At 40.0% G+C, this 11,934-nt stretch overlaps 1 protein-coding gene across 2 annotated transcripts in view; it reads right to left on the bottom strand.

Moving 5' to 3' along the window:
* Nucleotides 1–11,934, bottom strand: part of RUNX2 (RUNX family transcription factor 2) — a 137,388-nt gene that overhangs the window by 125,133 nt on the left and 321 nt on the right. Inside the window, exons 2-3 of one of the 2 annotated variants that reach the window (XM_023734244.1) lie at nt 11,782–11,934; nt 1,995–2,151 (exon numbers count right to left, since the gene is read on the bottom strand). The exon at nt 11,782–11,934 is cut by the window's right edge and continues 10 nt beyond it. In XM_023734244.1, coding sequence (XP_023590012.1) covers nt 1,995–2,151; nt 11,782–11,934 — 310 coding nt within the window. The remainder of the gene's footprint in view (nt 1–1,994; nt 2,152–11,781) is intronic. The other variant, XM_023734245.1, reaches the window with a different exon arrangement.

Genomic DNA, 11,934 nt, shown 5'->3' with positions numbered 1-11,934 from the left:
CCATCTAAGTCTTGAAGACAAGTCTGGACCCATTTCTCTATCCTGCCTCTGGCAGCAGACTGTAGCATTTCAGATCCTCCACCAAGTCCCGGCTGCTTCAAAGGAAAAATCCTACTTTCTTCAGTTAAGATCATAAGAAATATAGGGGGAGGGGGTCAGCTCTGTTTGGACATAATTACACTTCATCAAAAGAAGCTTTCTTCATCTTCCATGCGTGAAAAGTCTGCAAGCAGTTAAGTCTGTCTTTTTTTTTTTTAAATATAAAAATTGCTATTTGGGAAACCAGCCAAAACTCAGAAAGCCAATATAGTAAAACAGTGCACACCCTTTGTTTCCCTTTGAAGTTTCTTAAATAAATATGTTGAGGGGTTTACAAAGTACACTATCACTTTGCCATAGTTTCTACTCAAATCGATCAGAGAAAACTTATGCAGCATCTATATAATACAAAATCAAGATAAATTAAAACACTAACTAGAATTTGTAAAGTAAAATATAGTGCCCAATCCTTTAAATACTAACATTCATTACTCCAGTCAAAAATAAAATATTAGGTAAGAAGATAGATGGAATTCAGAGCAACAGGTAAATCATCATGTTCAAATGTTCTTTTTTATTCTTACTAGAAAGGGGAGACCTTTAACTGTACTGTGGACCTCCACCAATAACTGAGAAAAAGAAATAAGAATGAATACACACACACTATATTTAAAACCTAATTAGTCAATAGTAAGATAGGATGTGTGTTTTTTTCTTTTAATGAAAGTAAAGTAAATCTGATTCAGAGATAACTCCCTAATTTTCATTCTACCAGAGGCTCTGAGCCTCATTTTATTTCAAACAACCTTTCAGTGACAGCACCTCATCAGCACACATCATTTTTTTTAAAGTTAAAAAGTACAACTTCTTGGCCCTGTTCCTAGAAAGTAAACTAAAACTACTCATCGGAAACAGCCTTGCTTGAATTTCCCTTATCAGGTTTTTACAATGGTAATAATTTGACATCTGATCCAAACTAAAGAGCAATTACTGGACCTATTTTAAAAACGAGTGCTTCTCGTGTCCTAATTCAAACCTACATTGTAGTGATTCTACAGGGCTTTATAATTGTATTTCACCTCATGCTACAGTGCTCTAGTTTCTCTTCTTATAGAACTACTTAAAATGGAAATAATAGATTCAATAAATAAATGAATATAATACTTCTGATAGGTGCATGACTATTAAAAGTCCCTCTGTAGAATATGTAAATAAAAATTGAAATATTGGTTTCCTTAGAGACTTTTTAAAAAACATTAACCCCACTGATGAAGCATCTGTGAAAACCCTAAAAGGGAATATTTTCTATTTTATGATTCTTTTAAGGATTCCTAATATACGAATATGGACTCAGATGGTGGAAACCTTAAATCGTGCAGAAATATTCAAGAGTCCTATCATTCATCTGCCTAGGCAACTCTGTATAATCATTCTGACATAAGTAATATATTATTCACTTATTCAAATAACAAATTTTGCATAAAAAAATAATATTTTATTAGATTCTTATTATGAGAGTAAACTAAATCCTATAGAGGTAATATATGTGATAAGTGACGAGCATTATGCCAGCTGTTCTTGCAACAACTTAGAGCAAACTGGAAACTGGTCCAATGCATCCATATCTATCTTCCCTTTGCCAGGCAATTTACTGTTATTCCACAACACGTAACTCAGAAGTGCTCTTCTTCTCTACCTCATACGTTCACACCCAGTGAAATTAGGAACTAGCTCTTCTGAAAACCCTGTTTGAATGTTCAATATCATAAAGCAAATGAAAAAGGCTTAAGTGACTCATAAAAACACTCAACTTTCATCTGGATATATTTAAATAAAACCTTCAGTAATTCTATCCAGTAAAAGAAGGTGCTGCTTTGTATATAAGCTAATCTACATTTCATCAGAGGATCCTAATGTGTTTATTCCATCGTCAATATTAAAAACCAGAGACCTACCTCGTCCACTCCGGCCCACAAATCTCAGATCGTTGAACCTTGCTACTTGGTTTTTCATGACAGCAGAGGCATTTCGGAGCTCAGCAGAATAATTTTCATCGTTACCCGCCATGACAGTAACCACAGTCCCATCTGGTACCTCTCCAAGGGCTACCACCTACATAAAACAGGAAACACAGCAGCAATAATGGCACATCAGAAAAGCTTAAAAACTGAGAATATATTCTCATTCTAAATGATGTGTGTTATCAGGACTCAGTGCTCCAGTCCAGTAATGGCAGACAGAAATGAATCATCTACTTATGGGCTATGATACCACTTCAAACAGACCAATGTTTCAGAGTACACCCATTTCAAAGGCAGGCAAAAGTTCCCTTCATTTGTTGTTGGATTCTTCACAGAATATATGTACATTTTTATTAAATCCCCATGTTCAGTTGTCCATAGGAATTAGGCCACAGAAGGAAAGCTGCAGATTGCATCATACATATTAAGGCATTGCCTGTCTGCAGCCTGGAGATCCCTGAGGTGTGGTCTCATCCACATCACAGGCTAAAGAATAGAAAGTCTGGTCAGCTCTGCGGGAGAAGACTTGTAGGGGAACTCTGGAGCTCCTGACAACATGGAGTCCCAGACACAGTGGTATCCAGGACTATATTCGATCTCCTTACTTTCAGCTAGATATTCAGCTGTAATCACACTACAAATATTTACTGAATGCCCACTTTGCAGTGGGTCAAGTGGGATACCCAAAGCCATCAAGAACGTTAAAAGTCTAGGCGCAGGATAAAGTATATACCAGGCTGAAAATGATCAACGAGTGGTATAGACAGAAAGTCTACACTTCTATTCTGTCTGTTCCATCTACCATTTTGAAATGACACCTTTGCCTCCTTAATCATCAACAGTTAGGCTTAGGCAGATTAACTCAGTCAAGTAAACATCCAGATTAATTATTCTTTGAGAGTAATAAGCATTTTTCACTATTCCAAGGCTAGGGAATCACACTTTTTTTTTTTTTCTGGAGACATTTTTTTAAAAATTGTTTTAAATTATGCTTTAAATGAAAGTTTACAATTCATGTCAGTTTCTCATACAAAAATTTATACACACATTGCTATGTGACCCTAGTTGCTCTCCCCATACTGTGATAGCACACTCCTCCTTTGCACCCCGGATTTCCCATGTCCATTCATCAAGCTCCTGACCCTCTCTTCCTTCTCATCTCGCCTCCGGACAGGAGCTGCCCATTTAGTCTCATGTATCTACTTAAGCTAAGAAGCACACTCCTCACGAGTATCACTTTATGTCCCATAGTCTAGTCTAATCTTTGTCTTAAGAGCTGGCCTCAGGAACAGTTTCAGCTCTGGGCCAACAGTGAGTCCGGGGACCATGTCTTCTGGGGTCCCTCCAGTCTCAGTCAAACCATTAAGTCTGGTCTTTTTACTAGAATTTGAGTTCTGCACCCCACTTTTCTCCTGTTCCGCCAGGGACTAGGCACTATACTTGTAACCTGGGTCAGCTAACTTGCAGCTGCATGCTCTGATCAACAGGGAGCCTGGTAAGGGAATATTGGTGCAGATCCTTCACTGCCATATAGAAAGCATACTATTCTTAGTCCATTACCAAGATCCTTGGTAACAACCCCTTCTCTCAACTCTTTTCCAGATCATATATTCAGATTATTTCCATCTCTTCCTTATTCAGCTCCCAGATGCCCTCATGATAGCTAAGCAACAGCTCCAGCTAGAGTAGCCCACTACTCTGGGACAATAACAGCGACATGTGGCAAACATCCCACTCATCTTTCTTTCCTCTCTAGCACTACTGCCTCCTCTGACAACATTTCCAAAAACCGACCTAAGCATTTAATCCCATGCTCCCAATAAACTTTACACATACTCTCATTAAAGCAAATTTCTTAGTGTGATAAAAAACAAACACCATAACTATACTTTAAGGTGCCCTGGTGATGCAATGGTTAAGCGCTCGGCTGCTAACTGAAAGGTCTGCGGTTGGAACCCACCAGCAGCTTCACAGAAGAAAAGACCTGGCGATCTGCACGTTTATTACGAAACCCTATAGGGCAGTTCTGCTCTGTCATATCTGGTCACTATGAGTGAGAATCAAATCAACAACACACAACAACTTTATACTTTGGGTCTGAAATTCCCTCATCCATAAACCCTACCCCAACACCCATCTACTACAGCCTCTGTTCTACCCAAGAGAACAACCAACCTAACAAGAAACATGTCAATATTTTTTTTGACCCTTACTTTTCTCGGAAGCCGCTTCTGTGTCCGATTACTTACTCTAACACTTTGTTATTCAGTTCAATATCATAAAGCGTTCCTTAAATTAATCTAGCACCCACTTTCCACAGCATCCTCATTTCAAATGTATACATATTAATGATCTATATACTCGTTTTGATATACTAGCCCAGGGCTGAGGGACTTGCTCCTAGGAGTTCAGATTAGATTAGAAACTCCAAGAGGAAAGGGCCTTCCTCTGTCTTGTTCACCACTATATGCCCCAGCTCCCCAAACAGTGCCTAGCCCACAGTGCTTGATAAATGTATTTTTTTTAATAAATAAATGAAAGAGTTCCATAAAGAGCACCACTTCCCACAGCCAGCAGTCTGGGGCTACCAGTTAAAACTCTAAGAGAGAAAACTAGTTAAGGTTGAATCAGCATCCCTCACTAGCAGCAATGTGCCCTTGCTCCAAACTACTTTTCTGATAACTTTTTCCATCAGAGAGGGAATTATGCCAACTATCTTTTACCTGCAGTATAATTACGCTATTCAATCTGAGAAGTCTCCTAGGTCAATGGTAAACTCTTGAGAACAAGACTTCCTCCCAAGAGTCCAACAATCCTGCATATTTGAACTACTAGCTCAAACGGGTACTGAATATAGGTGCTGATATATTCCTGATAAGGAGCTCTGGTGGTGCAGTGGTCAAGAGCTCGGCTGCTAACCTGAAGGTCAGGCTGTTTGAACCCAGAGGGGGAGAAAGGTGTGGCAGTCTGCTTCCATAATGATTTACAGCCTACAGGGCCGTTCTATGGAAACCCTGGTGGCACAGTGGTTAAGAGTTCAGCTGCTAACCAAAAGGTCAGCCATTTTAATCCACCAGGCGCTCCTTGGAAACCCTGTGAAGCAGTTCTACTCTGTCCTGTAGGCTCGATATGAGCCAGAATTCTACTCGATGGCAATGGATTATGGGTACTCCTGATGAAAACAATGTGCTTTTCAGTATTTCAACTTCATAATGCTAAAAATGTGAACATTTGGAAATGCTGAAATAACTACATTTGCCAGTATTCATCTGAATCTTTGACATTTTGTACACTCAGCATATTGTGTTTTAACACCTGCTGTGTGGCTTTCTATGTCAAACTAAATATGTAACCAATAAGCACATTAATAAAGACAGAAGAAAATTTGCACTCTTTAAAGGAGAATAAATGCGCTAAAATTTAAGAGGGCCACTTTTTTCCCCACCTCAGCTACAATCTCACACAAGTAACTTCATCTCCAGGAACCACAGTTTTCCAACCTATACGTTAGAAATTTTTTTTAGGAAGTCTGTAAAATTTAGAATATACTATATAAATAAAGAGTGTGACCATAACGACAGACTTTTTGTAAGACGAGGAAGTTAACATAGTGTTTGTTCTGTTCAAAGTCTGATGTGTGCTAAACATAGACTTTTACTTATAAACATCCCTAAAGGTTTCAATTTAATATGTAATTCTTCCCATCATGTCCTGAGATGTTCTTTGAGGGTGTTGAGAGATCCAGGATGACTGCTGGGTTTCACTCTAGTCTGGCTAAATTTCAGAAAAAAATAAAGAAATCTGCCCCATTATAAAAGTTTTCAAGAGCTCTGGGACATTATTATTTTACTGCATATTTTTAACATAATGGGCTTTTTTTAGTTAGAAAAAAGGGAAAATTGGTTCAATATGGGAAAATATGAAAGAAAAGATTCCCTAAGAGTAAAATACATAAATTCATTTTACTTTGTTTAAGCAGCATAATAATGATCATATTAAATATTGGTATGTTTTACGTACTACATTTAATAACAAAACAAATAGACAATCACAAGCTGTATGAGTCTTCTATGAGGCTTAGAACGTGGCCTGTGAAAAACAAAAAAAATGCTAACACCATGTAGTGACAGCCTCCCCTGTTATGGCTGGACTCTATTTTAATGGCTAAGTATATTGTTTTCTTCTACTATTCACTCTACCAAATCAGATTGCCCAATGTTTTTCTGAGGAAAATAAAAAGGGGATAGGGGTGTACTGTATTTGATTTTCTATCAATCAAAAGTGTAATTATATGTTTGGGGGTTTTTAAAAATAGTAAATCTCTGAAGCTAAAAAGTTTTCCTTAGAGATTCTCAACTGTGTTTATCTAAAAGTAAACCAAAAGAATCAAGAAATTTTTACACATTTCATCTGCACCAAACCCAAGCAATGGAAAAACATTTTTCAGGGTAGAGGGCAGTCAGAAAAATCACTGTTTAACTAGTTAGGTATAAGCATGAATTAAAATATGCTTCCATCCTATTCAATATAAAAGTACTGCTCTACATAGAATAATTTGTGATGAAACCTTAACGATTAAATTTCTAGGTGTTTTTAAAATATTAAATCTACAAATTCAAGACACGTCACAGGGAAGGGGAAAGTAATTTTCTGTCCTGACACCTCAGAGTACAGAAAGAAGTTCCTTTATTCAGCACACCTCACTATAACCAGCATTTAGATCACATGATATGTAGTTTGTACAAAATAAACTAAAAGGATATTTAACTCTAGAAACGCTATTAAATTTTGTATTAGACCCCTTATGACTGTAACTGTGAATTACTCTAAAAGAGAAGCAATGGAGAATTAACTCAGACCCTAAAATTGTTTTTGTGGTCTTAGAATATGGAAGTTAAAATTGCCTATGACATTTCCATGGATAGAGCACTAATCTTAACTAATCAATTACTCTTGCAGGCCAGTGTCATTTGGCACATTGTACTTCTGGTACAATTGAAATGTAATTATTTTTCAAGATAAAAATCTGATCAAATCTTTCTTTATATTAAAAAGAAAGGTGAGACAGTAATTGCAAAAAGCACAATTTTTATTCTATAATAATTATTTTAAAATAACTTTAAATCGGTAAGTTGTACCAAAAATTTCCAACAAATATTAGAGTAAGTTTTTAGAATTTAACCCAAAATTTAGGAAAATCCAATAGAACGATAGAAAAAAAGTAAATACAAGATAATGTATCATTTTATTATTTTTTAAAATATGTCAAGGAAATAAATTTTGATGGTAATTTATTTCAGTTATGAAGCTGATTTAGATCATCTCACAAGAGATATTCTAGAATTTTGAAAGGACACAAACAGCAATGCCAAGGGGAAAAATAATGAAAGATATCTACTATAACTGTTTTCAAATATGTATTTTCTAAAAATGTTTTCAATATTTATTTCCCATCTAAAATTATTTGTTCAGATTACCCTACTGGATCTTAAAATTTTTAACCTCAAATAATTTTTACTGCATTTAAAGGCATAACACAAAAATTTGTCTTTATACAACTTGAAATCTATTACAGTTTACATAATTTCACGTAACAATTCATATTAGGTTTAATAAGGTTTTAACAAGCTTAATAATAACCTGTTTGCCCATTTTTAGGTATAATTAGATTAAAAGACACAAACATAAAATCTGATCATTAAATATGTAAGAAAAATACAACTCATTAGTGTCAAGTATTTCGTTTCATACTTTTTGATGAAAAAAATTATTTTCAAATAGAAATTGCTCAATCATTTTGAAACCCTCCTTTTGACAAATACTAAAAGATATCCATATTGAAGATACAGAATTAGCAACATAGGTCATATACCTAAAAATGGGTTTTCTTTCTTTAACATTGCCAGAAAAACATATGATACTGGTACATACACAGTTCAGTGTTCTCTAACTTAAAACAGCACAATAGGCTTGCACTACTGTTAGTTTTAAAACATACATCTGGACTTAAAATTTCTGCATAGTGTTTCAGCTTGAAGTTATTTAAAGCAACTGAATTAGGAACCCTGAACACCAGGCTTTAGAGTAGAAATGCTGACAGACCCCTAACTAAAAGGGTGCTACTGGATGCTGGTTTAACATGTTCTCTCCAGTATTTCTACCTGACCATCAACCAATGAGCTGAATTTGCAAACTGCTCTTTTGTCACTAGAATTATCTACGACAGAAAGGGTCTGGGATCCTCTAATAGTATATCTTAACTATTTTAAGCTTTCAGTAAGATACACCTGAAAGAAATGTTAAAAATATTTATTACCATTTCCTTGACACCTGGGGGAACTGAATATTTCTAGACTGCAGACTTTTGTTAAAAATACAATGCTAATAAACAACTTTACATATTTAAAAGTATACTTGTTGTTTTTGCATTTTTTCATCAGTGTAATGGAAGTCAAGTCAGTATAAATGAATTAAGTATTTTATACAATCCCAAAACAAGACCAGATGAACATTAATATATACTTATGCCTTAATACAGTACACTGTCAATATCATTTTGAAGCACTATCTTAAATTAACGCATCAAAACACACAGTCTAATGAATTCATTTCTGATCTCTATAGCTCTGAGCTTAACATCACAGACATAAAATATGGGTTCAATAAATAGTTACCGTATTGACTTGAATACCAGACTTCTCAACATTTAAGTTCCGTATTTCGTATTTGTGTGCATTTTAAAATGTATTTACCTATCTGCTATCTACTCAACAGCACTAAAATTTATTTTATACGTAGCTCTAAATAAGACAGCCAAATTGCTGTCACCACTTTCAAAACTGAGACTTCTTTATATTATTTCTTCATTACAGATGTATTTGATTATGTTGTAAGAGTGCAGAAAGTCTACTGCTCTCAGGCTATTAACCGGAAAGTAAGGCAGAGAGGTTGTTTTTCAACATTCAGGTAAAAACTGTCAAAATCTTGATGACCCAAATATCTATATAATTTTTTTTCAGCACTGAGACAGAACTTCTATTTTGAGTGGAGCCCAGTTTTTACCCACTATTTGAATTCCTGTAAACACAGATGCGGTGACAGAGGAGATTCAAGTTTTAGATTAATTAATGTGAATTAAAATACTCTGCTTAATATGGCTACTTGTTCTCTATGTTTTATTTACGGCTTCAAAGTAAAATAACAAAAAAATGTACTTTGTGTAATTAACAATAAGTATGATTAATAGTAATGAAAGCAATTTATTTTCAAAATAATTTTAACAGGTTGGTAATCAGAAAACTTGAAGATAATAACCAAAATATCTGAGAACATAATAGCTCAAACTAAACTGCATTCTATCCTTATGCCAAAAAAAATCCTTTCCATCCAAAATACTCTTGTTCAATATTAACTCAGAATCATATGTGTAAGAGAATATTTCAAGACAGTTAGACTTTAAACGTATTTAGTAGGAAAAACAGTATAGAGAGCATCAAACATCTAAATGATATCTTTAAAAATGTTAAAAAATCCTTATGACCTACCTAACCTGACTTGTGGCACTGCATACTTGTGGCACTGCACAAACAAAATATCTATATTTGCATTCTTTGTTTTTATCCAGGTGTTTTGTTTTGGGGAAAACAAATTTCCACCCTCATATAAGGCTAATTTAGAAATTTCTGGGCCCTTGAACAATGAAGATTGCAAAAGATACCTCTTATACGTAAATTTGAACATTCTGAGCTTTTCATATTTTAAGGAAGAAAACATCAGACCTACAAAATGAGTGGTTTATAAAAGGAGAAATGTGACGGTTATAAAAAAAAAAAAAAAAAATTTCTTGAGCCAACTGCAAAATGAAACTTGCCCCAGAATGCAACATCCCCTTTCCATAACAATTCAGTCTGATTTCTGTTCTGATGTAAGGACTAGCGAGATAACCAGCTCTAATTGACCTGGGCTCCTCTTACTTTCCACCCCACCCACACACGGAATCTCAATGGGTGCGTGGGGCGGGCGGGAGGGGGGTGAAGGATGTGTGATTAACAACTCAGAACTGTTAGTGGCCCGTGGGAGTTTGGCCCCAGGGTCCACAATGGAGGAACTGGCACGATTCCTTTTTTCCCCCCTCCCCCAAAGCCCTGCTTAGCCTGTTCTCTACAGACCCCAGAACACTGGGGACCCACGCCCACCTCCTCAAGCTCCCAGGCGAGAGGGGCAGAGGCGTCTTCCTTTTGAGTGCTCTTTTCCCTGTCTGTCTAACCGCCCTCTCCAACGCTGGCGTCTAGTCTTGTGAGTGTGGACAGCCCGGTAACCCATTTCCCCTTCAACCCAGTGTACGCCTGGCCCAGGGGGCTCCGCGTCTCCCCCTGGCGAGAGCTGCCCAGGGAAATCGGGACGGCAGTATGGAGACCCTTTGGGCTACTGCGAGAGACTGCGGAGCCCATATCAACCTGCCGAGCTGCTGCCTGCGACTCCGCCACTGACACCCGACCTCAACCTAACGGCCGGGACTGGCTGAGGAGGCCGCGGGGCGCAGGGCGCGCAACAACCGCTCTCAGGCCCCCGGGGTCACTCCATCTGCGCCCACACCACGGCCAGGAGCCACCCACTATCTTTGAGAAGCAGGAGGAGGAGCGAGATGACCGTTGGCATTTAAGTAGTCTAAAAATAATAATAATAAAGCAAATTCCCAAAATGTCATCTCAGTTTTCAAGTCGGGCGAACTGAAGATGTTTCACAGGTTTTTCTCGACCCTCCCAGGCGAGGCAAGGAGGGGAGCTCGGCCCCGGCGGGAAGAGGCGGCCCGAGCCCCCGCCCCCTCCCCCGGCCCGCGCCTCCTAGCACTCGAGGGTCCAGCGCCCAGGACAGCGAGCTCCCCCGCCTCGGGCGTGCGGCAGCCCCGCCTTCCTCGCCAGTAAAGAGAACTGGCGCGGGTCAGCGAACGGAGCAAAAGCCTGGGTCTTGTAATCCCTCCGCTCCTCGAGTCCCCCGGTTTGCCCAGGACTTTCCTAGATACCGGTACTGGAGCCCACGCGCTGTCGCCTGCAACCCGCGCCCCACCACGGGCGCTAACTCTCGGCGCAGGCCCCGCGAATATCGGCCCCCGAGCCCGGGAGGGACCGGGGCCGCAGGGGCTCAAGCGGGTCAGAGAGGCCTCCAAGACCAACGGAGGGGCGTTCGGCTGGGATTGGAGGGATGGGATGGGGGTGGGATCGCACGATACTCCGGGGAGGGGCGGCGCCGGCAGCCCGCGGTGCGAGGTCGGCCGGGTAGCCCGGGAAGGGGTGCTGGAGTACGGAGGGAGACTGCCGGAATCCTCGCCCCCCGGGAAGGGGGCGGGGTGGGGCAAGTCGGGGTGACGGCGCAGAGTGGGCACCTGGGGGTTCCTAAACAGACAGGAGGCGGCTCAGGGCAGTGGGTTAGAGCAGAGTTCAGGAGGCCTGAGGGGTGATGCTCAGGTAAAGAGGACAAGGGCTAAAGTCTGGGTGGCTGCGGCACAGGTGGGAGAGGGAAGTGGGATCTGCGCGGGATGACTGCGCCCCGAACATGCCGGGGGAACCAAACGGATAGGGTTAGCCGGGGTGTCTTCGGTCAGAGCCGCCAAGACCGGAGGCCTTGGAGGTCGTCCGGGATCCAGCCCTGGCGGGTGTGGAGACACCGGCGAGCAGGTCCCGCGGCGAAGGGCCGGGGGCGGGGGACGGCCGTAGCCTCTTACCTTGAAGGCCACGGGCAGCGTCTTGTTGCAGCGCCAGTGCGAGGGCAGCACGGAGCACAGGAAGTTGGGGCTGTCGGTGCGGACGAGCTCGGCCGGGTGGTCGGCGATAATCTCCACCATGGTGCGGTTGTCGTGCGGCGGCCGCAACCGGGG

This window comes from Trichechus manatus, unplaced genomic scaffold, assembly GCF_000243295.1.
Source record: "Trichechus manatus latirostris isolate Lorelei unplaced genomic scaffold, TriManLat1.0 scaffold00065, whole genome shotgun sequence".
NCBI lineage: Eukaryota > Metazoa > Chordata > Mammalia > Sirenia > Trichechidae > Trichechus > Trichechus manatus.
The sequence above is the reverse complement of the archived record's forward strand: the minus strand, read 5'-3'. Positions and strand labels throughout refer to the sequence as shown.